The sequence below is a fragment of the Aptenodytes patagonicus genome, chromosome 7, assembly GCF_965638725.1.
Source record: "Aptenodytes patagonicus chromosome 7, bAptPat1.pri.cur, whole genome shotgun sequence".
NCBI classification, from domain to species: Eukaryota; Metazoa; Chordata; class Aves; order Sphenisciformes; family Spheniscidae; genus Aptenodytes; species Aptenodytes patagonicus.
The window spans coordinates 2274775-2301058 of NC_134955.1; the positions used below are offsets into that span (position 1 = coordinate 2274775).

Genomic DNA, 26284 nt, shown 5'->3' on the forward strand with positions numbered 1-26284 from the left:
TCTCAGGGTCTGTCCAGGCTTCCTCACTAGCTCTGCCTGTCCTTTGGGGCTGGGAGTGAGGGGGAGCACGTGCCACTCTCCCCCTGTGACAAGTTGTTTTTGCAAGTGGCTGGGATTCAGCATCTCCAGCACATCCCCTCTTAATGCTGCCTGTCTGCACTATCAATTCTCGTTCTTCCTGCCTTTGCTGGACCCTGGGAGCAGTTCTACCTTTCGAACCTGAGGACCCTCCGTCCCTGCCAGCCAGGCCTTGGGAGTTAATAATTTCAAAGACTAATTACTTCTGGTGCTGCCTTGCAAAGCTGAAGATCTTTCCCCTCCTCCCAAAAGTTCCTTGAAGATAACAAAGGTTACAGCCATCGACACAAACCTCTCGGACACTTCGCTCCGAGACTTCAGAGCATGGGGTTGGCCTCTGTTGTCACCGTGGATCCTGGCCATGAGGCAGGGCAGGGCTGCAGATGACATGGACACCCAGGAGAAGCTGGGACAGGGAATTGCTCCCCGTGTAGTATCTACAGCGGCGCTCTGCCGTGGATACAAGGATCACCATGTCTAACTCGCCTGCCTTTGGTGTTGTGTCTGGCAGCGAGGCAGAGGATGGGGCAGCTGAGACCAGGGGGGGAGCTGCCCCTGTGTGCGAAGGCTCGGAGGGGATACCACCGCTTAGAGGAAAGCCCAGGGCAATGGCAAGGTAAGGCGCAATGGGAAATGTTGGGGAAGGACCGACGTGGAAAACATACTCTGAGGGTGGCCTGCGAGGGCAGGGGCAGTTTTTGGTCCAACGGAGGCACTGTCGCCAAAATTGCAGTTGCTGTCAATCCAGAGGTGGTTGTGGGATCCGCTGTGGGACTGGGGTGACAGCAGGAGCGTTTTGTCCTTTTTGTCCCAGCGGGTAGACATGCCCCAGGGACAGGGAAAACGGGCTGTGCATTCCCTGGAGCACTTTCTGGGGAGGTGGGAACCCCACAGAGCTGTGAGTGGCAGTTGTCTCTCTGCCTGTAGGTAATGCCCCAGTGAGAGGATGAACTCCCCAGAACTGTAGCTCCTCTTGATTTCAGTGGTGGGCTGTGGAGCGGACTGGTCATTTCCAAATGCCCCAGGAATCACCTGGGGCTGACCCTTTTTGCCCCTCTGTGCTAGCAGAGCAGAGCAAGCAAGGAAAAAGCTTTCAGGATGAGTATGCTCCGGGCAAAGGGGCTCCTCCATGCACGGGTGGTGATGCAGAGGGGGAGGAGAATGGGTGGACAGAAAACTGCGTGTTCCCGCTGCTTTGCAGGGAGATTGTAAATCAGCACGGCCACATGACTGCTCTCATCTAACTGGGAGAGCCGCCCCACTCCCTCAGCCTCCTGGAGACAGCGAATGCAAGGATGAGCCAGCTAAAAATTGGAGCCACAAGCATCCAAAGTCCAAAGCTCAGTAACAACGAGACTGCCTTATCTCATTCATGTAAGGGTATGGAAAGCCCAGTGCTTTCCCTGAATGCCGAGTTTAAAAATCCCGGTCCAGTCCCACTGTTGCCCACCACTAACAAGGACAGTCATTTCTCCCACCGGCCAGATTTTCCCCATCCTTTCACTTTCCTGTATAATATCACTTCTTTACATCCCAGGCTTCCCACAGAGCTGTTTCAGCGGCAGCCTGAGGGCATGCTGCATGCCAGGGAGGGATGATGCGTTTACGGGGAGCGTAAGGGTGTCACCAGTTGCTGGTATCAGTTTGAATCCCTGGCTGGGCATACATCTTCTCCCAGGGCCCCTCCAGCTATGCAGGCTGTAAATCGTAGTGACCTCTACTTGCATAGAACTGCTTCCCCTGTACCAGGCTCACGGCGGGGGTTGTCTCTCTGCAACCTCAGCTTCGTAGGAAGGCTTTTCGCTCACCCCAGCAGCGCGCATCTCAGACATCGTGAGTCAGGAGCCCCAAATCAGGACACCGACAGTAATTCTGAGGTTTGTGTTTCTAACGTCTATCCCCTAGGCCTTTCACGGGGCTTGCGAACTCTTCCATGCATCACAGGTCTGGAAACGTCCCTGGTTTTACCGCTAAGAGGCGAGACCGGTGTGATTTCCAGTTCGGGCAGCCGCAGCTCCAAGGAAAACACAAAGTACCGTGAGGCTGATAAAACCCTCACACCTGGCGACACGCCGAGGGGACGGGACGCCGGGCCCCAGCTCAGCACCACCCGCCGGAACGGATCCGGGGGTCCCGGGCGGCCCCGCGGGTACGGCCCCTTCCGTCGGCCTCCCAGCGCCGGGCTGCCGGAGAGGCCTGCCGGCCGCGAGGCCGCGAAGGGGCCGGGCTTGGCTCCCCGCCCCGGGACACGGCGGTGGCAAGCGACACGCGTGGCGGAGCCTGCCTGCCGCCCGCCCGCCCCCGGCCCCTGCCGCCGCGCCGGGATCACGTGGTGCCCCCGCCGTTCCTCCCCCGCGGGCGGCGGGAGCGCGTCCTTCAGGCGGTGCCGCAGCGCCGGGCACGGCTCCGGCTCCGGCTCCGGGCATGGGGGAGGCGGCGGCGGCGGCGGCGGCGGGTGCTCCTCTGCCTCCGCCGTGAGCGGCGGCGTCGGGACCCAGCATGAGGCGGGGGTAGGTCCGGGAGCCCGGCCCCGCGGGCTGGGAGGCTCTGGGCGGCGGGGCAGCCGTTAGCGGCGGGGCTGGGACCGGGACCGGGACCAGGACCGGGACGCGGGGCCTGGCCGGTGGCGGGGGGGGGGGGGGGGGGCGGTTAGGCAGGCGGCCGGGCTCTGCGGTCCCGCCGCGTCTGGCGCCCGGACCTACCCCCCCGCCCCGCTCCCGCTCCCGCCCCGAGCAGGCAGGGGTGGGAGCCGGCGGCTCCGCGGGGGCCGGGCCGCCCCCGAGCCTCGCCGCCTGCGGGTGTTGGGACAAGGGCGTCTCGCCGGGACGAAGCCGGGCTGAGTTTCCCCTTGGGTTCCCGTTGGGGTTGCTTGTTGTGTTGTTAACGCCTCGCGTCCTGGCGGCCCAAAGCCTCCCGGCTCGGTCTGGTCTCAAGGCTCCGCAGGCGTGTGTTTGTGCGTGCGGTTGTATGGAAGTCAAGGAGACGGCTAAGGAGATACCGTGTCCACCAGCGACATAAGGACACGGTGGGTGATTGCTGTCTGCTGAGGCAAATACAAGAAGTACAAATTGCATGTTACGCTGTAATAAAATGCTACCGTATGCTTTGCCCAAAGCTTTTGAGAGGCATGTCACCGAGCGCCTGGTGGGGCGGCGAGCGGGTTGTGGACCGATGCCGCTTCATGGCGGCGCGGAACGGCGGCAGCAGTCGGGCTTGTGTCCGGATCGGGATGGAAAAGTCGGGTCCTCTTCGCAAGCCTGAGGGCAAGAGTTTAACCTGGAGGGACCCACAGAGCTGTTCGTATGGGAAATAACCCTGTCAGATCAGCACTGCAGGAAACATGTGGGGCCCGCTGGAAAAAGTGCAGAGCCTGCACATTTATTTGCTTTTTCTACAGAATCCAACTTTAGAAGGTTGTGGCGTGTTGGTTTTTGGTGGGGTTTTTTTTGTATAAGTTTGCATTTCTTGTGTCAGTGTGGGACCTTTAGGATATCATACATTTTTCCGAGAAAGCCACCAGTCAGACCAGCGACAGCAAGAGAGAGTGAGTGTACGTGGTGGTCCTTTGGTCTCGGGGGGGGGTGGTATTTCAAAGCTCCAGCTGGACACTGGAGATTGGGGCTGGGCTGGGCAGAAGCCAGCATAGCCAAGGCTTTTGTGGGGGTTCTGTCTGCACGGCGTGGAGAATGCGCTATTCCGTCGTAGAAGATGGGATGATTTTTCAGGATAGGTTTTTAGGTTCTTTGGCATTACGGCGTGTGGGTGGGACTGTTCCATTCCTACGTGTCCTCCGGTTTTCTTCCGTAGCGCGTGGAAATACACTGGAATACCTATCTCCCGAGACAACCTTCATCTGAGAACTTGAGAGTCATAAAGAAACAACATTTTTTTTTTTTTTGTCTTCCTGTTACGTATGGGTTACATTGGCTGTCTTAGTAGTTTAGTGGGCTGTTGAAATGTCCCTTTTGCTTGCTTGCTTTATTTTTTTTTGCTAGCTGCTTGGTTTTGAATCTAGCTTTCCCTCTATGCTCTGGTTTTGGTTTTTTTCCTTTCTGATCACAGAAGCTGGAGGTGCTGGGGCTGGCTGGGACCCTTCTGGTGTGTTTCTGCTCTAATGCAGGAGAACCTGGAAAAATATGTTCTCCGCACCTTACCCTGTCTAATCTCAAAAGTCCACAGCAGAGAGGGCTTCCACTATGCCACCTGAGAAATGGTTTAACTGTTGAACAGACCTCTCTGTTTGGCATGCTTCCTCTGCTCCCTGGCAAATCCATTGCAGAGAACCTCCCCTGATCTCGGGGATGAATTGGTCTCATTACGTCCCCACCTTCCTGTAATGGATTTAATTCCTTCCTTTGAGTCACTCTCTTGCTCGATCCCTCCCCTTCCTTAGTGTTTGGAGCCTTTGGAGACCTCCTCATCCCGTTAGCGATGTCACTGTTTAGGTAAGTGATCCGTGTTAGCTAGTCTTGACCTTTCTAAACCATTTTATTTCTTCTGTGCAGTTCTGCCTTTCCTCTGATTAACCAAATGTGCCAGCAGAGCAGCCTAACTGGATGGAGCAGGCACTGCACGCTCTGGACACCATGTAGTTCGCACTTGCGCGTTCTCTCGCACCTCAAACTGGAGATGCCTGCCCAGTCTGGGAGTTCCCGTTGGTTGTGGCTCGCTCAGTCAGGCGTATCCCTCCGTGTTTGTGCATACCGCTTTTTATCAAGCAGTCCCAGCATGCTGAATAGCTCAAGATGAATTATCTTTGCTTGGAGGCACTGTCTGTCCTTTTTCCTCCGGCCAAAACTAATTTTATTTTCTTGCCCTTTCCCCAAGGCACCCTTTTATGTTATTTTTCACACTTCCAAATTTAGTAGTATCACCAGGATGAGCCTCCTTTTCTAGATCTTCCCAGTGAATGTTCAGTAAAACCAGGTGAAGTCAATGGGACACAAAGGATAGTTTCTATCCTTTCCTGCCTTCTTAGCACTGCTGTGTGACCGTCCTTCTGGTGCTTTCACTTGTTCTTGCTCAACAGAGAGGTCAGCAAAATCTGTGATACCGACTGCATGTCCCCCTCCCCCAGTTCTGTAGTCAAAAAGCTGTCGGCGTGGCGTGGCGTGGCGTGGTGTGGCATGGCGTGGCAGCAGGGATGAGCCTGTGCTCTTCGTCTGCCAAGGGTTCAGAGAGTTTTCCAGGTGTGCTTTTCCACATGCTTTCCTGTGGTACCTGAGCTGAATTAGCTGGTAGCTGCTGCTTCTTTCCCTCTTCGGAAGATGACTGTGGGCAACTGTTGCTCATGGACAGCTTTGGGGGGGGGGGGACGGGACAGAAAGGGAGCAATTTGAGTAGAAAAGGTGGTAGCACCACGCTGTTGCCAGGTGGCATAGCCTAGGAGAAAAAAAGGCCTGTCAGTAGCTGGGCCTCATGGTTTGACTGCCTTTTGTGTTTGGGTGAGATGAGGGAGAGCAAGGCTCTTCGGAGCTGCAGATGGCTGAGGAGATAAGCCCAGTCTGTGCTCTGTCGTGCAGCATGGGGCTGGAGTCAGAGCGAGGGGCAAGAGTGTGGCCTGGCTGGAGTACAGGAGGTAGGGCAAGTTCAGGAGAGGAAAGGACAGCGATTGGGAACAGGGAAGAAGAGAAAGTGAACCTAACCAAAAGAAGGTGATAGCTTCGCTGCAGGAGGAGGTAGTGGGCAAGAAGCAGTAGCCAGAAGGAGCGTGCGGGAGGAGGGATTGGCGCTGTGCGTGGAAGAGAACAGCACCACAGCTCAGCTAAGGCTTGTGACCCAGAGATAGCTGGCAGCAGGTTAATCTGTGGTGCAGTGCGTGTGTCCTGCTGAGTGGCTGGACATGATAGAAAGCTTCCACGTGTGCAAGGCTTGATCGCGCTCCCGTGGACTTCAAATGGCAAGTGACCACGTGAGGACAGTTCAATGCATGAAGAAGGGGTGATGCGTGTGCTCTAGGCAACGCTGTGGTTGCAGTGCCCCGTCATGCAGGCACTCAAGCCTACGTTTTCCTCTCGTAAGACCCCAGCAGCTGCAAAGCCTACTAAATTCATCAGCCTCTTCCAGGGTCTGTGTTAGTCTGTTGACAGTTGACAAAGTCCTGCTGAGCACTGGGGAACAGTGTCCTGGGTGACTCTTCTGGTTTCCTCTTTCTAGTACATCGCTACTTGCCAGCCACTGAAACTAAAAAATAGGGCTTCATCTCAGCTCAGTGGGAATACAGTGTTTTAGACAGCTCTGTGGAGGACTTTGGTGGGAAACCAGTAGGTTAAAAATAGATCCTTCCCCTCTGAAGCAGGGGTGGGGAGGAGAGGAAGGCTGGGTTTGCAGTGGAGGGGATTAGGGTCTGTATATTGCTGGGCAATAGGAGAGCTGTGCTTGCTTTTTCTTGCTACTTTCCTTCAGTTGGGGAAGCAGTGTCTCTGAACTTAGGTCTACTGGGTGTATACCGGAGTCCGGAACAAGCCAGCTGCCGTCTGTTTCTCTCTGAAAGCAGGCAAGAATGGGATTCCTGGAGCAGCTGTCTTTAGTTCTCCTGCTTTATCTTGAGTTAATAGTATCTGGGATATGCTGGTTGAGAAGGGTAAAACCAGGAGTTACTAATAGCATTGCTCTGCCTACTAAGCTTTGTGTGCTCAGAATTATCTGTGAGGGACTACTCAATGTTGAGAAACCAACCCTTCTTAAAAGCAGTGCAGGCTGGGCATCTCAAACTAGACTTGGTGTGATTCTTAAAGATCCCAGGATAGGAGTGGAGGTTTCCCCCAAAGTCTTTATTTTAGACCGTCATCTCCTCTTCTGTTGCCGGCCTGGAAGCAATCCGTGCCAAAAGGGTGAAGTACTTCAGTAGGGAGGCAGTGCCTGCATGCAGGGTAAAGGAACCGGTGCTGCTGCTGCTGCTGGACACAAAGCAGGTCCTCTAAGCCAATCTTGGCCTCTTCACGCACCATCACCCTCCCTGCCTCACTTCAGTGCCCGTGAGAGGCTGGAGGTGGATGTGTCGCGAGTGTTAGAGGAAGGCTGTGCATTGCCCCCATATAAAGTTTCACTGCGCTGGTACCCCGCAGCCAGGCCAATTTTGAGGAAGACAGCCAGAAGCAACCAGCTGTGGGACGCTGGAAGACACTAATGCCATCCAAAGGCAGCAGGGAGGAGTCAGAGACTGGGTGCCAGGATGCTGGAGGTGTGGATGAGACCCAGTCCACTGAGCAGCTCAACGTGTCACGTCTACGCAGCTCTTCAGTGGAGATCCGTGAAAAGGGGTCTGAATTCCTGAAGGAAGAGCTGCACAAAGCACAAAAGGTAAGGCCCGGAGTTTGTGAGAACACCTGAGGGTGGCGGCACAGATTTGAGCAGTGGGGGTTTTCCTAGAGGTGGTGCTGAGGGGATCAGGGTCTGAATGTGGCTGTGCTGCAGTCTGGAGCAGGCAGAAGAGGAGAGAGATTGAGCTGAGGTGGCCATAAAGTGCTTTGGAGCAGGACATCAGTTGCTAGGTTGACCCAAAGCCTCCATGCCAACATCCAAATTAGTCCTGGAAACCTGCTGCAGAAAGCAGCTTGAGGCAGGCTGTGCTTACTATGGAGCCTCCTTGCTAATGGCAAATGAGCAATTCCAGCCTGAAAAGCCTGCTACAACTTGTGGAAGGATGCCTTTGGTGACGCGGAGCGTGGTACGGAGTTTAGCGACAGGAGTCTTGGGCCGGGGATCCATGCCGTGGTGGGGAGGAAATGTTGTGATTGACAGGTGGGGGGCCAGGCAGGCATCAGCACTACTGGGGCCCGCTATGAGCTCACGCGTTCCTCTCCATTTCCGCAACAGGAGCTGAAGCTGAAGGACAAAGAATGTGAGAGATTGTCAAAAGTCAGAGAACAACTGGAGCAGGAACTAGAGGAGTTAACAGCTAGCCTATTTGAGGTACCACCCTCTTCCTTTTCCCATCATTTCTTAAGCTAAGCTTACATCCAACTCCTTTAAGACAGGCTTTCCCTGAACTTCAAGCCATCTCCTCCCACAGTTTCCTCCTTTCCCCTGTTCTTTCCCACTTGGAGAAGCAGAGCTGGGCAGTGCTGCAGGTGGAGCCTCAGAGCAGGGGCTTGTACCTGCTCCCGGGGAGCGTTTGCATGCATTTCTTTCCCCTTCTAGCAGCTGTGGGGTGGCATAAAGAGCACAGTAGTTATGGGTCTGTACATCTGGTAGCAAAACCAGGTGTGGGGGTGCCCGTAGCTGGAGGTAAGCATGGCTCCCTGTCCCTCTCCCGTGCCTGCTCTGTAGTCTGGGCAGCAGCTGCTGTGTAATAGAGACGATTCCCTGGCTCGTGTCAGCCCTTGCTTGGGGTGGGAGCAAGCTGGATGTCCTCATATACTCTGCTCCAGTGAGTGTTCAGAAGGCCTGTTGGTTGTTGTGGTTTTTTTTTTTTTTCTTTTGTAACGTGATTCTTGCCAAGCTCTATCCTGGCAAAATCCCATTTACCAGCAGCTCTAATATCTGGATCTGGCTGGGCTGTGAGGAAAGCCAGAGCCCATCTGTACCTTTGAAACACAGGCTGGTGCTGAGTGTGAGGGCCAAGAGAGCATCCCCCTCCTGGAGGTTTGGCTGCTTGGGCTCAGGGCAAACTTAGAGATAATGTAGCTGAGGGCTGTCCCCTTCCTTTGGTGGCCTTGGACAGACTGCTTCCAGACAGTGCTGCGGGGAGGCCCTGGCTGGGAGTCACACCGCTCCCCTCTTCCCGTGGGAGATGCTTTTAAGCTAGCCTTTACCATTTGGCCCCCACCTGAGCTACAGCTCTTGCTGTCTTGCAGCCATGCCCAGAGCAGTGAGGGCTGGCTGCTCTGCAAGGGAAGCGGGGAGCAAAGTGCAATAACAAGTCAGGCGAGAGCAGTGACCTCACCAGCGAGGAGCCAAGACGTGGAGCAGCAAGTCTGGATCAGGATCTGTGCCACAGACAGCAATCAGGGTCAGAAAAGAGTCCAGTGATCAACCAGCAAGTCTGCAGTGACAACGCAGGCCTGAGGTCAAGTCAGGAAGCCAAGCCAGTGAGTCTGAGTCAAGGTCAGAGTCACAGAGGCATTGGACTGGGCGCAGACACAGCTGCTACACAGCTGTGATGTAGCACACGTGGGTGCTAATGTTAAAGCCTTAGCTTTAAAGCAATTCCCAAGGGCAAGGAGGGGCAGGCCCTTGCTTCTAGCTTTCTTCACAGCAGCCCATATCAGTGAAAGAGATGACCTTGGACTCAGCCAGCTAAACTCTTTAATTTAGCCAGCTACACTCCTAGAAGGGGGATGCACTCCTGGCTCTGGCACTGAGAGCCTTCTCTGGGAAATCCTGGGGGAAGGCTCTTCACAGCCGACAGAGTAGAACCCTTGGATGTGGCAGTGATGTCTGTCCCCCTGCTTGCTTGCCCAGAGCATGCGATATGGCAGAGCGTTGGCCTGCCCTGGTGGCTTTATGAGTTGGGGCTGCAACAGGCAGAGTAAAATTCTCTCTGGTCCAGGAAGCGCACAAGATGGTGAGAGAAGCAAACACTAAACAGGCGGCGTCGGAGAAACAGCTGAGGGAGGCACGGGGGAAGGTAAGAACTGCACTCTCTGTGACTCGATCTCTGTGCTCGGTTAGTGCCATCCCTGCCCAGCCTGGCCACGGTGCTGTTTGTTGGCTGGAGGAGAGTAAAGTGCCTGCAGCTCCGTCCCTCTGAGATGCTGCATTTGCTCTGTTCGCTCTCCGGCAGACACCGAGTGAGGGGGGGAAAAGGCATCCTTGCAGGCTGCTGCTGGTCCAGCTCCCCTTTGAGAAATGGATGCCAGGGGAACCACAGAGAAGTGACACGCTGTTTAATTGCCACAGCTGTGGGGATGGAGAGAGCAGGGAGCTGGGGAGTTGGAATTGCCTGACGAGGCTGCATCACGGGGCTGCTCAGCTGGTTCCTTCTTGAGGAGAGAGAAATTTCTTCTGGGTTATTGGGGTCTAAAAAGAGCCTGGGGCAAAATGTGCTGAGGCTGAGGAGGAGAGGGATGGGTTCCCAAATAGCTGCGGTTTAGCCCTGCCTGTTTAAAATCCTGGGTGATGGTGCGCATTTGGGAGGATGGGGAGAAGGCTTCATGACTGGGCTTGTAGCTGGTTCCCCGTGGCTTTAGTGTTTGGTGGGGTGCAGCAAGCTCGAGCTCAGCAGGTGCTGAAGGTGCTGTTGACTCTTGCCTTGTCTCCTCAGATCGACATGCTGCAGGCAGAGGTCACAGCTCTGAAGACGCTGGTGATCACATCCACACCTTCCTCTCCGAACCGGGAGCTGCACCCTCAGCTCCAGAGCCCTTCTAAAGCTGTCTTCAGGAAGGGCCATGGGCGAAACAAAAGCACCAGCAGCGCAATGGTCTCAGCTGCCAGCCAGAATGTGACTCCAGAGCCAGTCAGTCATGAGTGCAAAGAGGTGGGTGAGGGCCATTCGCTGCATCGGCCTTGGAGCCACTGCTGTGACCGTGCTCAGGGAGCTGTGCAGCTTCTGACTTGGGCTTCCTGGAGAGCTCTGTGATTTCAGCGTTGGGAGAAGCTGTTTGCGCAGTAATGTGGCTTGTTCCCTAAATTTGTGCTGAGGCAGGCTCTGGAGGGTTTCCATTTGTGGAGGTTTCCTCTTCTGGGAAGCGTGTTGAAGGCTGCGTCAGGACAACTGCTAGAGGAAGCAGTTGAGGGATCCCTGGAGGGCATGGACAGATCCAGGAGTTCCCAGTGCTGAGAGTGGATATGTCAGGAGTTGCTGAGCAGAAGCCAGTTGTTTGCTGCATCTTTGCCAGATTTGCTGTTGTTCCTTCTCTCTGCCTAGTTTGGCTTGGACACCAGGACACCTCCATCGACTTGTAGTCTCTGTCACTTATTCGGTGTTCTTGGGTGTGTCACTGTTCTTCCTCTTTGCAGAGCATATATTTAATTAATTATATTTAATTCCTTCCTCACTGGAAGGAACTGGGCAGAGAAGCATACAAAGCATTTGTGAGTATCTTTCAAACAAACCCTGTTTAGTTCTCTTGGGTGATCCTTTGATAGTCCCCTACCTGCTGTGACCGTGGGTGTAAGTAACGCTTCTTCCTGCTAGCAGGACCTTTCTGGGAACTTTCCACTAGCCAGATGTGTACACAGCTGTCCTGGGGAGCAAAAAGGAGGCAGCTTATGGCACTTGGTCAGGAAGAATGAAAATGAGTGAGAATGTGGGGGGGGAATATGTCTCCCTAGTGATTTTTTTGGGAGCTGCGGCCTCTGTCATGAAGAATTGTTGAGGGAACACGGAGGCACCTGGTCACTTGGCTTGTGCGAGAACGTATGCGGAAGGTCCACTTGTGAAATTCATACTCTCACCAAACAGGACTGTGCTGGCAACACTGCTAACGTCTGCTTTTGGCAGCGGATTCAGTGAATGCGCCTCGTCAGCTTCTGCGCAGTGCTCTTGTTGCTAGAGTTTGGATGAAATGCTTCAGGCAACGTTGGCCATAGCCATTGTCCTGAGACAGCAATAGCAAGGAGAGATGAAGATCTTTAACTGTTCACAGGCAGAGAGGAACAAAGGCTACGTGAGAAAGAAAACCAGAGGAAAAAATCAGTTCAGTAAGTGTGAAGGCCTGATGCACTGGTTTCTCTTGGTCAGGCAGGGAACAGTCCAGATACGCTGGAAGGTGGAGTCAAATGCAGTCAGCTAGAAGCTGCTTTGAGGGCCAGGAAGGAAAAGGTTTTAATCTTTTTAAGGTCCTGTGACCTCTCCCAATGCTAACCATTCCTCCAGTCAGAACAGAGGAGCTCCAGACTGAGAGCCCAGTTCGGTGAACCACTGACTACCGTGTAGAAGTTGCCCTCTGCCTACAGTAAGCAGAGATAACTTTTGCCTACTGGGTAGTTCATTTTGCTGTTCTTGGCTCAGTCTCGGCGAAGCTCGTGTTGACGATCTTCAGAGAAATGCTAGCTCTTGTGACTTGCTTGTTAAAGATTTCGACCTGTCATTTCTTTGTGTAGGTAATTTCCACATGGTGCAGATATCCTGGGGCTTAAAATCCCAGGGCTGCAGCTTCCAAAGTGACTAATAATTTTATACATCAAGGGTGGGGTGGTTTTTTTGTTAACTTGTTAACTTCCGTCTCTCAAATTCCTTAGTGGCCTATGTGAGAGGTGATGAAAGGGAACCTGGCGTTCAGAAAGTTGGTGCTTGGTGCTCTATGGAAAAAACATGCCCCATCTTAAATTGAGCCTAAAAATGACAGAATTTCTGTTCCCTTTTCGCACCTCAAGCTGAAGTCAAAAGGGCTTGTGGCCCTGCGATGTCTTGAGCAGCACGCTTAGTTCCCTGGAAGGGCGGACTTGAGCTTTTCTTTGTATCTTCTGTTTTGTCTCGTGTTTTTTTTACCTCCCTTTCTTGCTTGTCTCTCTAAACCTTTTCCTTCACTGTCTGTCTCTTCCTCTGCCCTCAAAGTCCGGGTTACCCGCTCTCCTCTCTCTGCTCCTCTGTATCATCCCTGGGAAGGCTATCCACATCACCTATGAACCAGGCTGGCAGGCCTTGGGGGCAGATGCTTCCTCATCCTTGCGGCAGGTAACCTTTCTGGACAGCACTGGGGAGGGGTGGGACCCATCTGCCTCTCGCACTTCCAGCCTTTCAGTTCTAGCTTCCTTTTATGCTAATCTCCATTTTTGTTGTTGTTGTTTTGGTTTTGTGTTTTTTCTCAATTTGTTTTTTCCATCTTGTGGCTCTGAAGCTGTCTCCTGGTACCACGTGAGGAGTCTCCGTAGCATAGAGCGAGTGTGCCAGAACCCAGACCTTTTTCAGCTTTGTTCACTTATGTTCTTTGTGTTGCTCAGCAGGGTTTCTTTAGTTTTGTTTTTCCTTTCAGCAGCTTTAACAGGATTTGCTGGCCTTTTAAGGAGATGCCCTGTCAGTCAGGTCGGTGGTTCTGCTAATGATCCATCTGGGGTTTAAATGTCAGGTCCCAGAGAGTCTCCAAGGCTGAAGTATTTTCAGCTGGACAGGGATGGAGGGAACAACCTTCCTGCTGGCTCAGGGGATGGGAGCAAGCTCTGTCCTGGGTCCCTTTCTGCTGAGCAGTGACAATGCTTGCGGGCCCACCTGTAAAAGGCAATGAGCAGACATTAGAATGGGGAAAGCTGTTCCTACTCTGAGTTCCCTTTGAGAGACCTCCTCTCCTACAGTCGGCTTGCTTCTGCAAGCCTGTGTGGCTGCCCAGCGTTCCCATTACTTCTGCGACTCCCCAAACACCAGAGTTCTGGGCTTGGAGTGGTCTTTAAAGGGCTGGCATACCCTGTGAGCTCATGCTTGGGCTCACTGAATGTAGTCCTGCTGGTGGCTGTCCATTAGTAGCTTTTTCCAATTCATCCTCTTCCGTAGCAATCCTTTCCTTACAGAAGGGTTCTGCCTCCTGTGTCCTGGGTGCCATTGCCACTGTGCTTTGCCATTCAGCTGCTCTCGTCATTCCTGCCATGGGCTGAGTGGGCACTTGGCCTGTTTGGGGGCTGTGTGGTGGCTTTCCTGCAGCAGAGCTGCTGCCCTGTCCTGGAGGAAGATGGGGTAGAGAGGTGCCTGCAGGTTTCTGGCAGACTAAACCCAGTATGGCTGCGTCAGTCTGGCACAGAACTGCTGATGGGTGGGAGATGAAAGATCCTTGGAGCAAGCCGGCTTCCCTCAGACAGTTCTGTGATGTCTGAGCCTTTCTAGATGCCAAAGCAGATGTTTCGTAGTTAGGTTACCTGCATAGTAACAGATACCTTCTGATATGATATCTCTCACTCCACCCACCTTCCCGTTCCTCTTGGACACTTGCTGCAGGTCGACTCCATTTTATTTGCTGAGTTCCAGGCCTGGAAGGAATCTCCAACTTTGGATAAATCCTGCTCCTTCCTGGACAGAATTTATCGAGAAGATGTAGGACCTTGTCTGGACTTCACTAAGCAGGAGGTGAGTGCTGGAAAAGGAGGACAAAAACCGCGCAGTCTGGCAGCACCAAAGTTGCACCTTTATGGAGGTGACCTTTGCACATTCATATCTGCGCTCATTTCTCTTTGCCGCAGCTGTCGGAGCTGGTGCGAGTGGCTGTGGAGCAGAATACACTCACCATTGAGCCAGTTGCTTCCCAGACACTGCCTGTGGTGAAGGTGTCAGCAGAAGAGTGCGGTGGGCCAAAGTAAGGAACCGTGCTCTCTTGTCCTCTCCTCGCTACTGGTCTTTTTGAACATCTAGTGGAGTTTGGCCAGGCCTTGCTCAGTCAGAGTTGAACAGTTCAAAGGGCTCAGCTCAGTGTTCACCGAGCCTGTGACCAGTGGTAGTTCAGCTCAACTCTTTACGTGAGGAGGAGGATTAGCTCAGCTGAGCTGATGTACTGTAGTTGACTGTTTTGGGGGATAACCTAGTGAGGTGTTAGTGCCCTTGGCTTGGGAGAGGTTTGTTTTTTTTTCCCTTAAGGTGGCAACTTGTTTAATGTTCTCTGAAGGTGTGTTTGTGCATAATCTAGGGTGAAAGGATTGAGTCAGAGCTGCGTTATCTCATGTTCTTGCATCTTGCAAGGTTTGAGCTCACCTTGTACTCCTGACCTTGCTGGTGCTCCAGGTGGGTTTGAGGCTAGGTCAGAAGAGATCTCCCCTTGCTGCATATCATCTTCCCCACCTGATGCTGTCACCTTGCCATCAGAATTGGGGCTATGGCTGCTCCAGATCTTGCGTGACTCTGTCTGATGTGACAGACAACTTGAGATTGCCTCAAAGAGGAGCACTAGGAGGAGTGACATGATATTCCAGACGAAGATAGGGGATTTTATTCAGCTGTTGAATTTAAGTTCAGTCAGGGCTCGCTCTTTTTGTTCTTCCCTCCCTTACCTTCAAGCAGAGCACCTTCTAAGCGAAGGTGTTCCTGTAACAGTAAATGCTGCTCGCACGCAGGTTTCCTACCACTCTCTTCTGCGTTTTCTGTCATCTCTAGGCAAATTGTTCCATGAGTATGTGTCAGGCCTGTTCCAAGAACAACCCATCCTGTGTTTATCCTTATCGGTTTCCTTCTGATTTTTTTTTTTGTGTGTGTGTGTCTTCACAGCGGGTTCCGGTCACAAATTGTAACGTAAGTGAAGTGTTTATTTTTTAGTCAGTGATCAAAGATCTCAAATCCATTAACGAGTTACTAACTTAGTGCGATTTAGCAGCTCTGAGGCTAGAGCTGAACTAAGCTAACTTTTTAACCCTGTTTAATTTCCACCCGGACAGGATGGTAAGGAATTTTGCTATTGGCCATAAAGGACCCAAAAGGAATTTGTTCCCATTTGTTTCCCAGATGCAAACCACTGATTTTTACGGCAACTTTGGAACGTGCTGTGGACCAGAAAGGACAAAGCTGGGGTCCCTGCCCAAGCTGGGACCTACCAGACCTGCTTGTCTGTACCCTACTGTACAGACCTCAGTGCAACAGTTTGAGGAGCCTAGACAGGCAGGGACTGAGTTGGCCGCTGTGTGACATTGCCAGACGTGCCATCGTGAAAGCCCGTTGTCCTCAGTACCTCCTGGCCAGCATTTTGCTCTGATGCTCTACAGGCAAAGCGCCCTGGGGTGTGTGGAGCGCTGAAGGGCTGGTGTCCGAACGCTGTGGTTTAGGTTACTTCTAGCTACAGCTGTGATAGCTGGGGTTACACCAAGTGGTATCAACCAAGCTAAGAGCGACCAGCAGGAGTCTCTTTTTCAGTGTGCTGCGATGCTCAAATTTAGGACCTCTTAAAGGTATCCCGTTTACAAAGGTATCGGTCATCCTGCACCTTCTGAGGATTTGATCCCCGTAAGTTGTGTTAATATTTGAGCAATGATTACTTCTCATTGCATCTGAACCCTTGCAGCCCGTGCTTCCACTCTTAGCTAATATTTGCCTTGATAGCGGTGGGAAGCAAGCACAGAGATATGCTCAGAAGCTCCCTGAAACATCTGCTCCCGTGTGTTGTCATCTTCCGTGGCCCACAGAGCAGTTTTTTGCAGCAGGCACTAAGTCTCTGGGGAACGTGGTGATGACTATGCAGCAGAAAATTCTGCTCTACTGCTTTAAGTGGTGATAAAGGGAAGGGCAACTGGCTGGTGCTGGGAACCATTTGTCTTGCAAATAGCGGAAGGAAATGGCAAGAAAATAGAGGCAGCTGAGCTGTCTTGAAAAGACTATTTTCTTCACTCGCTCTGAAATCTCCTTACAATTGTGAAGCCAAGCTTCTTCCCCGTCTGTACAAGAAGGGATTGCCTTGTTCTTAGGAACTGCAAGCCTTATCCAAAGCCCCCTGAAGTTAGTACAAAGTCACTCACGTGGCTTCAACTAGAGTAGCTTCGGATCAGGCCCAAATTAATTAATAGGAGCCTAGCATAAAGGCTGCAGTGTGGCTTCTTTTGAGTTCTCAGCATGAGCAAATTCTGCTCAAGTGCTGGATTTACCTGTTTTGAGACTAGGTTTGGTTCCCAGCCAGCATGTTTGCATCCCATCAGGAAAGCTGATACACCTGAGCAGAACTCCTTCAGCAAAAGCCTTGTCTGGAACATGGAGGAGATGTGCAGAGACCAGATGACATTTGTTGTACTCTGCTCCAGCCTCACCTCTTTAATATTTTCTGTGGTTTTGTCTTGGGCTCTCGGCCAGGGAAAGGGTACAGCCTTGGTTTGCTTAGGCACGGAATAATTCATGGTTCTAGATATTTAGCCGAAGGTCTCCTAAACTTGCCATTTATGGAATTTTTCAAGGAGCAAAAGGTTCATATCAGCCAAGGTTTTTTCCTCCTCATGCTGAACTGACACAGCGTCTGGCTTCCGAGCTCCCGCTTCCATCTCCTGGGGATAGTCTTGAGGTTGTTGAATTGCTGTGCCACTAGATTGCTGAAGGCTGAAGTGTTTTTTCTTTGTCTGCAGGAAATGTGCTCTGAGTGGCCTCCCCAGGACCTGCAAGCACCGCATCATGCTGGGGGATTCTGGGAATTACTACTACATTTCACCATCCTGCAGGGCCAGGGTGAGTCCTTCACCTTCCCAGGGTACCTCCGCCCTCCAAAATTGTTCCAAGCCCTGAGATGGAAGAGCTCTTGGGTCAGCCCTCAAACTGACAGAGACCTGTGGGGCTTGAGTTTGTTCCTGAAGTCAGGGTGGCTCTTGGTCGGTGACTAGGGTGCAGGTCTCCAGCCCTGCCTCAGGCTCTGGTGCTCTGCCTTAACGTTCCTTCAGGCAACCTGTCTTCAGTGTGTTTGCTTTCCATGGTTTGCTTCAGTACAGGGCTTTGATTGTTTTGCTTTGTTATTATTTTTTAATTCTCCTTTGTAAAACACAGTAATTTTCTGCCTTTTAAATGCTGGCTCTTGTTACTGTTCTGGTACAGATCAGTGACTCAAACGGTTATGAGAACAAGCTGTCCTTTCTTCGGAGGGGAGGGAGAAGGTGAATGATTTGTTGATGTTGCTGTTGGGGCCCTGATTCAACAGAGCATTTTAGAAGTTTATGCTTTCCTGAGTTGCATGTCAGAAGAGCCGATCCTGCAACATGTGACTCTTTCTGAGACAAAAAGTTGGTTTTGTGCATGGACTTAAGTTGGCTAATTTTTGTCACTTGCACCGAAATACTCCAATGTGTCGTGAACGCCCTTACCTCCCTGCACACGCGCTTTCTGCCCAAACCTTCAACTCCAAAGATTCTCATTCGGTCGGAGAACAGCGCTCTTTGAAGGAAGATCACAGACTTTGCTGCCACATTAAGTAGTGATCACTTACGTCTCAAATCTGCAGTAGATTGGAGTTCCTGCACGGTGTGTCTCATGGGTTGTGCAATATCTTGAGATGGGATTGCAGATGCACAGAATTCTGACCTTTTTTTTTTTTTTTTACCACCTTTCTTCCTACCTCTTTCCATCTGGTGGTGTGTAGTACTATTTCTCAGGTGATGAACACCAAGAGCTCTCCTGCTGGGTTGCTGTGCAAGCCTCTGGACGGGCAAAGCAGTTCTGTAGCTGACGACTCCTTTTTTTTTTTTTTGTCTCTCTCCCTCAGATCACAGCGGTGTGCAACTTTTTCACATACATTCGCTATATCCAGCAGGGCTTGGTGAGGCAGGACGGTAAGAGGGGATAGTAGCTGGGTGCGGTGGGGGGTACCTTCTGTGGGACATTGGGAGGAATTAAAAGGTCCTATTCAGCGTGACAGGAATGGGGCCAGCTCGGGGTACCCTGAACTCCCTGTGTCTTTGCGAAACGGTTAAATGACAAAAGAAAGGCATGAGCGGGAGGAATAGATGCACCTATTCCTTGCTCATCAGCTTGTTGGGAGCTTTGCCCTGGGTTGGAGCTGGTAAGGGGTGACCTGATGGGCCTGTCCTGCTGGACCCTCCAGCATGTCTGCTTCCCTCACTTTGGGGATGAGCCTGCCTGGGCTGCACTGAGAGCACAGCGTAACATGAGGTGGTGTCCAGCTGTGCCTTGCTTACTGATTTTGGGTGGGTTTTTTTTCCCCTTCTCTTCCCCACACCCATTTTGCTTTGCAGTGGAGCTGATGTACTGGGAGGTCATGCGGCTCCGGAGGGAGATGTCTCTGGCCAAACTTGGGTTTTATCCCAGTGAGATGTAAGCAGAGGCCTGAGCGTGGAAGGAAACTGCTCCTGTATGAACGGCTTGTCAAACGTAGCCTGCCAAACAGATGAATGCAGTGCCTCTCCTGCAGTGGGCCTTGCTCCCTCCCCACCCTCCCTCTGCCTGAAGCTGATCAAGGAGCAAGAAGCACAAGTTCCACCTTCAGCTGTCCCATTTCCCCAACTGTGACTGGAATGCAGCTGCCAAGCTACCCCCTCGGAGCCGGGCTGGCCCTGGCTGCTTCTGGGGTGGCCGTCTATAGACTGTCCTCTATGGAGTCTCCTATATGCAGTGTATATCCATTTTTTTTTTTTTTTTAAACTTTCGTTTTTATATGCAGTCTGCTTTGGCATAGTCTGCCTTGCACAGGGCTGGCCTCAGGAGTCCTGGACCTTCTTTGTAAGCAAGTCTTTCAGGACAGATGCTGGCTGTCTGTCCATCTGTTCCACTCAGTCTTTGGGGTGGAGGGTGCTGTCCCCAACCATACACCTAGGTCCTGCTGACCACTTACTCCCCTAACGGCCCTGTAAATGCCAGCAGCACACAATAATCTTACGGAGAGCCACGAACAGCCTGTTTCCAAGTACTTCCTTGCTCCTTTTAAAGGAGCCTGCAAGAAGCTTTCTGCCAGCTGAGTCACAAAGAGGGATTCGTTTCTGGGTTTTTTTAGCTTGCGATTTGGCACGGGGGAATCCAGGCTGGGGGAACAGCCGGAGCAGGGGCTGGAGCTGGGCACCTGGGGCTTTCGGCAGAAGAAAGCGAGCAGGGAAATCGCGTAACTCACAGCTGGCCGCAGCTTGGCTGCGGTCTGCAGGATGTTTTCTCCTGGTCTAGAGAATCTGCTGCAGTTGCCACAGGCAGATGCGGACCTTGACGGGCGGTGCCCTGTGACAGTCCTTGGTGCAGAAGTCCCTCCCTCATGGTGCTCTTAGGTACAAAACTCACCCACAAACAGACGCCTTTGAGCTGTTCCTGCTCTGAGGGAGCTTTGGGCAGTACCGTTCCCACCGTTTAGATAGAAACCACGGTCCCAGGCTGGGTTCTTTGTCTCCAGGAGCACGCCCAGGCTGGGAACTGTCTTGACGTCCCGAGATTTCCTCCCCAGTATTACATCAGACCTAGAGATGCACATCCACCGGGAAACCCAGCTTCCCCTGGGCTGCCATCCCCAGTGAGGAAATTTGAGACAACTTTGTGTGAGGGATGTGGCTGCGGTTCCTGTATGCCTCAAAATGTGCTGGGAAGGATGTCGCTAAAGCTTTTGGAAAGCAGAGGCCTGCTATAGCTTGAGCTCAGGCCCAGGCTTGTCTGTACAGAACCGTGTTAAAGCCATTACAGTGTTTTGTAGCCAATTTAGCCTTTTTTTTCAGTGACTGTGGAATCGGCTCAGCCACCACCCACCCTGGAGGTTTCATCTCACGTGGCATTTCTGCGCTCTTGACTGGCATGTCACCCTGTCCCTCTGCCATCATCATAACTCCCATCTTAGCAAGTTGGTGCCCAGAACCAGGTCACCATCCTCAGCTCCATTAAGTTTCATCCTCTGCTGGGAGATGCTACAGTAGGAACTCTGTATCTTCAGTGGAAGAAAATTAACTGAGCTGCTGTGGTTTTGTCCAGGGGAGGGAGGAATAGACGGGGAAGACAAAAGTTTTTGGTTTGGAACCTAATACAGGGACAGCTTCACAGCAGATCTGAGAACCTTCTGTGGAAGACCCCCATGAGCACAAGCTTTCCTGTCACTGCGCACACTTACAGTATGCTGCTGAGTTGCTCCTCGGGGGACTCCTCTCCTTGTAGCTATACTGGCATACGGTATTGTTTGCCAAGGGTTACTAGCTATGTGAAACATGAGTCGTCATCCCCAGAGCTGGGAGAACACGTTCCTGACAATACGTACGGGCTTTGAATCCACCTCCTTCAGCTCAGAAAGGGCTGACCTGCAAGTCCAAGTTGTTAACGCCCCAGTTCTGCTTTTGCTTCCCACAGCTGAGTGCCCCAACTCATGCTGCTCACCCGAGCTAGGTGAGCGCGTACATCTGCTACTCTTCACCAAAGGAATATGTTTCAAATGTGGAGTAAAAGCCCAGAAAATACATCTTTGGGTAAGAGTCTGGCTGGGTCTTGAGCTAGTGATAAACCTGCACCTCTTTGGTGTCTGCAGACTTGTGGCAATTTGACATCAGCTTTTCCAGAGGAGAAAATAGAAATGTCTTTCCCCAGCTGCAGATTTCAGCTCAGGTAAATTCTCTCTCTGGCAGTTTCTCCTTGTATCTGCTCCCCCTGACCTTTTGATCTCTACATGTCATCCTGTGCCATTAGCTGCTACATTGCACAACAGACGTGGCTGCATTGCAGCACTGGGAATGAGATGATCTCTCTGTGTAGGAGATGTTTTGGTTTGTGGGATTTTTCCCCCCCCGCCCCCCGGTGTCACTTTGTAAAGCACTTTGAGGTGAAAGGAATTGGAGAAGTGCATTGTACAAGGTTGTCTTACATTTAAAACAAAGCAGAGAGAACAATTTGTAAATTAATATGAAGTCACTCTGTTAACAGCGGGATGGTTGCACCCTGCTCTTTAATAAAGGAAAATAAACATTTGCTATTAACCTCTTTAAAGGTCTGATTGCAGTTCTAGGGTTGGGTTGGTTGGGGCGTGTGTGCTCGGTAGCCAAGAGAAAAGTCAAGTTTGGCTGGCATTGTGTTCTGTGCTTCTCTTGCCACTGTGCGTTCTAAGGGACTGGGGTTTTAATGCTTTTCTTCATCGGTCTGCCCCTCCTGGAGCTGGCTGCTCCCTGACTTCACCAAGGGACTAAGTGACAGTGTTTTGGTAGCGAGCAGAGTTTTTTTCCACAGGTATTTCTTGCGACAAGGCAGGCCCCTGTGGTTCTTGCTGAGGGAGGCTGAGGTTTCTTCCCGCTCAGTTGCGGTCTGCTTCAGTTTACTAGCTCGAAGCCTTGCATGGGATGTGCTGGCTGTCCCAAAGGCTGGTTAATTCAAGGATCTTCTTCCTTCCTCTTTTCTTGCAGGGCTGAGCAGTCTCCTGCTTTTCCTATCCGCAGGTGGAGGCACAACTGTGGCGGGGACCTTTCGGAAGCTGCCATTACCGAATGGGCCCTTAGGTGGTGTAGAGTGAAAGTTTCTCTTCTCTGGAGGCTTTTGGATCATGGACTCTTCTTTGGCCGGTCTCCCCTTGGCTGCACGGGGGCCTTGGGCTTTGGACGCAAAGGCAGGAGCTGGCAAGCGTGAGTTGTAGCAGCACCGGGGACTGAACTTGCTCCTGCTGTTCAGGTAATTCCCCCTGCTTTTAGCTGCAACTTGGTTTGAAGAAGGCTGCCTTTTCTCATCAAAAGGTAGATCCAGCTCCTGCAGGCCCTTTCTTGTCCTTTGTAGAAGGAGAAGGGGGACTGTGGCTGGGTTCCCCTGGCCACGTGCAGCTCCCCATGCCGCAGCAGAGGCTAAGCGCAAGTGAGAGATGCTAGCTGGTTGTGGGCACAGCGTGCTCCTGCCCTGCAGCAGCAGCAGCTCTCGGACTCTTCAGGTTGGGAAGTTGGGTCGCTCTGGCTTCGCTAAAATCGTTTGCTCTCCTCCCGCGTTTAGCTGTGGACATTACCGTGGAAGATCTCTTGTCATCGTCTCTTGGTGATGGCAGCGGAGGGAAAAAGCAAAACATCAAAGGCCTTTGGGAAGTGAAACAGAGGTACGGCCAGAGCAGAAAATGGCATTAGACCTCATGGTAGTACTGGTTCTGGGACCTGGGGCTGCTCTTTACAGTAAAGGTAAACTTGTCTCTGGGTGAGGCAGGGTGACACCACAGTGCTTCTCCCCAGCATGGGGCAACGAAGCACTGAACCCCCATGGGCTTCCTCTGGATTTGTGCTTGATGCGAAGGTGGTCAGGCCTTCGCCTTTTTTCCGGTTTGCATGCAACCCTGAGACCCAGTCACTGGTGCTTGCTATGACAGTGTGACAGAAACATCACCATGGCCTTCTCCACGCTGTGTTTAAAGCCAGGAACTGTGGTCCTGTGTCCTCCCTGCCCAGAGTGCCCTGAGACACTCTTAGCCGGGCCCCCAAATCTCCCTGTCATCCTTTTCCCTTTCCATTCCTGTGTTAATGTGAGCGTTATTGCCTTCATCTGATGGGATGAGTGGTCCCTCACTGCTGCTCTCAGATTGCCCTGGCCTGTTCAGTGAGGGCGCGTAAGATTTTCCCCGGCTGGATTCGTACTCATTGGCATCTGACATCATGGGAGGGAGAGAAGAAGGGCACCGGAGGCAGCTCAGTTTCAACAAGTGCCCAGAGGAAGGGGCTGCCACCTCTGGGATGTGGAGAACCCCAACAGGTAGCAGTGATGCTTACCCAAAGGTCCTGTGCCTTTTTCTAAAATGATGTTACCTTTTTTCACATGGTGTTACCATTTTATAGGACAAGTCATCTGGGCATGGAGAAGGAAACCAGCTGGCGATCACAAAGCAGGAGCAGAATTGGTGGTGTCTGCCCGTCCTGCTTGTGCCCTCACCGCCAGCGCTGGAGCGGAGCAGGGGCGTGAGCAGAGGGGACCTGCCAGCAGAGACAGAGCAAATTCCCCTGGATGGATGGGGACTTCAGGGAGGAGATGGGAGGCAGCTGCCAGGGCCAACAGCAGATATGATGGAGTAATTAGAAGGGCTGTCCTCTTCCTGCCAAACTCAAAGCTCTGTCTGCATATCCCTTCCCTGGTAGGTCCGGCGTGGGCTGTTGTCTGTGCTCAGGTGACTCGAAAGTTGCTCCGTGCTTTTTGGCTCCTGAGCTGTCCTGCGTTAAGCACCTAAATTTTGAATTGAGAGCTGTCTCCAGAGTGGGATATCAATTTTTTTTTTTTTTTTTTAAGGATCCTACAGAGTCTGTATTAAAAAGTAATACAAGGATCTTCGTTCTTTTCAAGGAAGAGTAGCCTCTCTTTTTCTCCCGAGGTTTGCTCCTACCCCGTGCAGCATGGTCAGGCAGCCACAAGAGGGCAGAGGCAGACCAGGCAGGGACTGTCCTCCCTCGCTGTCCACCCTACGAGAACGGAGCATCTCCAGGGTCCTACCTTGCTTCTGCTCCTGCCTCTGTGAAGGCATCACACCTGCTGACCGGTCTTCTGCAGCCTCTTGGCGGGTGTATTTCTGCAGCCTTCCTCCACCTCTGGCAATGGGAATTGGTGTTAGGTGGGTGCCGTTCTCCTTAGGCAACTGGAGAGTAAGTCTGTGATGTGGAAAGGAAAGGAAGGGTTTGGATTTCTTTAAGGGATTCTTGGTTAAGCCCGAGGAACGTGGCAAAGCAATGAGGATGGCCAGGTGAGAGACTGTGAATGTTTTGCCGTGTCTGGGTCTTTAGGTGTAACGTCCTCACTAGAGTCAGTAGGGATTGCTGTTGAGAAGCTTTCCTGTGGCTGGGAGCTGAACCATGAGGTTGGCTCCTAAGCGTCTATGGTCTGAGAAGACATCAGCCCAGTCCCTTATCCCCATCTGCCCACCTTCTCCACCAGAGCTTTCCTGCTGTTTTCCCTCTCAGAAATAAACCATGGTCCAGTTGCCAGACCCTCTCCATGTCCTTTGAACAGAGTCTCTAGATCTTCTTGTACATGCCGCTGTATGAATAGCGTTTCTCCTTGTGCCCATTTGCCCCACAACGTAGGGCCTGCTAGCCTGTCCTGGGCCAAAAAAGAGCTTCAAAGGGATGGTAGTTCAAACATCTGCCTTCGTAGATGTGTTTGGCTTGCTTGAAGGACAATGAGCAAAACCATCGGAGAGGATTCTGTTTTCCTTCCTCTCTCTTTCCTAAATCCTTTTTCTCTGCCATAAAACATAAAGGTGGTTTTATATCACGTCTGGAGTTCTGTGTCCGTAAATCAGCCTTTGTGGAATCCTCCTTGCATTCTCATGCTCTGTAAGCAGAAAAGCATGTGTGTGCGACCTCGATCTCTTCTTGGAGCTGGTGAGGGAGAGGGCAAGCGGGAGCGGACTGCCTGTTTGCCCTGGAGATGCCCTAGTAAGTGTAGGACCGGAGAAGGGTGTGCTGTGAAGGACAGTGGTCCTCAGTCGTCCGTGTGACAATTCATGCAGAGGGGCTTGGCCAGCTTGAGTAATGATATTTTCTAGTAGCACTACAGATGTATATAAATGCACCAGGACAAATGTACACGCAGCTTGATAGTGTGTCCGTTGTGCCGCCAGCATCTTCAGCAGCAGCCTCTGACGTTTGTTAGTATTGCCAACAACCAAATTTGCAGGATGTGAGGCATTTTGGCGTGGCACCAAAACACGAATAGTCTGGCAGTTCCAGCAAAAGGGACCAGAGATCTTCCTGTGGGGTTTTTTTTTTTTTTTTCCTACACCAGTTCTAGTGTAGATTATCCTGGGTGGTATCAGTTCGGCCACCTGCCTTGGAGCTTCGCTTTCCTCATCTGTCAAACTGGGAGATGATTAGTTTCCACCAGGAGGTGGGTATTTGGGGCACACCGTTTAGGACAGCTTCTATCTAGAGCTCTGGTAGGAGTGATAAGGTGTGTATGTATGCTTGGTATATTTGGTCGACTCGTATTTGGGGCTCTGAGTATTGTGCATGTATTCGTGGCTGGGAGGTATAAGGGTCTGCAGGTCCAAAATGAGGCATCTTAACCCAGACTGCAAAGGAGCTTGGGTTTGGAGCAGAACAGGGATATTTTACATCTCTGATGGAGGTTAGTGTTGTGCACAATGAGGTGCTTTTAGGCACTTAGATGTTAATACGTGTTTAAGTGCAGAATCTAGCAGACTTTGAATGGCGAGAGAAACCAGGATAAGGGACTTTGAGATTTGGTTGCTCGTGGCAATTCCCTGCATCTGCTGGTGCTGTCCTTTACCCTGCCTTCAAAATTACTCAAGGTTTGCACAGGGCTGTAAATCAGGCTGTCTTTGCGCAGGCAATCAGGCTGTCCCCACATGCACAGAGAGATGTATGTTTCCAGGAACCAACAAATGGAAGATTTTTTTGTTTGCTTCAGGTGCAGACAAGGAGAAGGGAGGAGGTAAGCAGATGGCCTCAAAAAAGTCATCTATTTCAAAGCTTTCATGATGACTAGTAACCTTCTTTTACGACAAATGTATCAAACCAGTGAGGGTTACTGCAGAATAGACAATACTATATCGGCCGTGGGGAAATTCCAGTCATTTCAGAAATTCGGGGAGCGTGGCCCTGCCAGGAAGAAGTCAATGTCCTGGCACAACTCTAAATGTGCATGTGGCACTGAAGGCTGGGGCTGGTCAGCTCTGCCAAGGCAACACGTTCCTTATAGGAGCAGTCCCTGTGGTGCCACTGCTGCTGGAAGCCAAGAGGTCGGTTTTGCTGTTTATCATATCAATATTTCCATGTTATAGAATCATAGATTTGGGTTGGAAGGGACCTTTAGAGGTCATCTAGTCCAACCCCCCCCCCTGCAATGAGCAGGGACATCTTCAACTAGATCAGGTTGCTCAGAGCCTTGTCCAACCTGGCCTTGAATGTTTCCAGGGATGGCACAACTTGTTCCAGTGCTTCACCACCCCCATTGTAAAAAATTCTTCCTTAGGTCTGGTCTGAATCTCCCCTCTTTTAGTTTAAA

At 51.9% G+C, this 26284-nt stretch overlaps 1 protein-coding gene across 7 annotated transcripts; it reads left to right on the forward strand.

Moving 5' to 3' along the window:
• Positions 1-380: 380 nt before the first annotated feature.
• On the forward strand, positions 381-21292 carry RAB3IL1 (RAB3A interacting protein like 1). 7 transcript variants are annotated; one of them, XM_076343731.1, is made up of 11 exons: positions 381-694; positions 7146-7380; positions 7897-7992; positions 9572-9649; positions 10286-10501; positions 12524-12643; positions 13892-14020; positions 14134-14246; positions 16981-17080; positions 18105-18171; positions 18595-21292. In XM_076343731.1, the coding sequence occupies exons 1-11, from the start codon at positions 552-554 to the stop codon at positions 18675-18677; spliced, it is 1380 nt and encodes a 459-aa protein (XP_076199846.1). In that variant the 5' UTR covers positions 381-551; the 3' UTR covers positions 18678-21292. The 7 variants fall into 7 exon arrangements, with proteins under 7 accessions (XP_076199846.1, XP_076199847.1, XP_076199852.1 ...); XM_076343734.1 differs by lacking the exon at positions 381-694 and adding an exon at positions 2517-2588; XM_076343733.1 differs by lacking the exon at positions 381-694 and adding an exon at positions 2876-4523.
• Positions 21293-26284: the final 4992 nt, after the last annotated feature.

What these genes read in the sequence shown, in the direction of transcription:
- RAB3IL1 (XM_076343731.1), top strand. Translation starts at nt 552, where the DNA reads ATGTCTAACTCGCCTGCCTTTGGTGTTGTGTCTGGCAGCGAGGCAGAG. An exon ending in GAAGAGTGCGGTGGGCCAAA is followed by an intron (nt 14,247 to 16,980) that starts GTAAGGAACCGT and finishes CTTTGTCTGCAG; the next exon opens with GAAATGTGCTCTGAGTGGCC. An exon ending in GGGCTTGGTGAGGCAGGACG is followed by an intron (nt 18,172 to 18,594) that starts GTAAGAGGGGAT and finishes TTTGCTTTGCAG; the next exon opens with TGGAGCTGATGTACTGGGAG.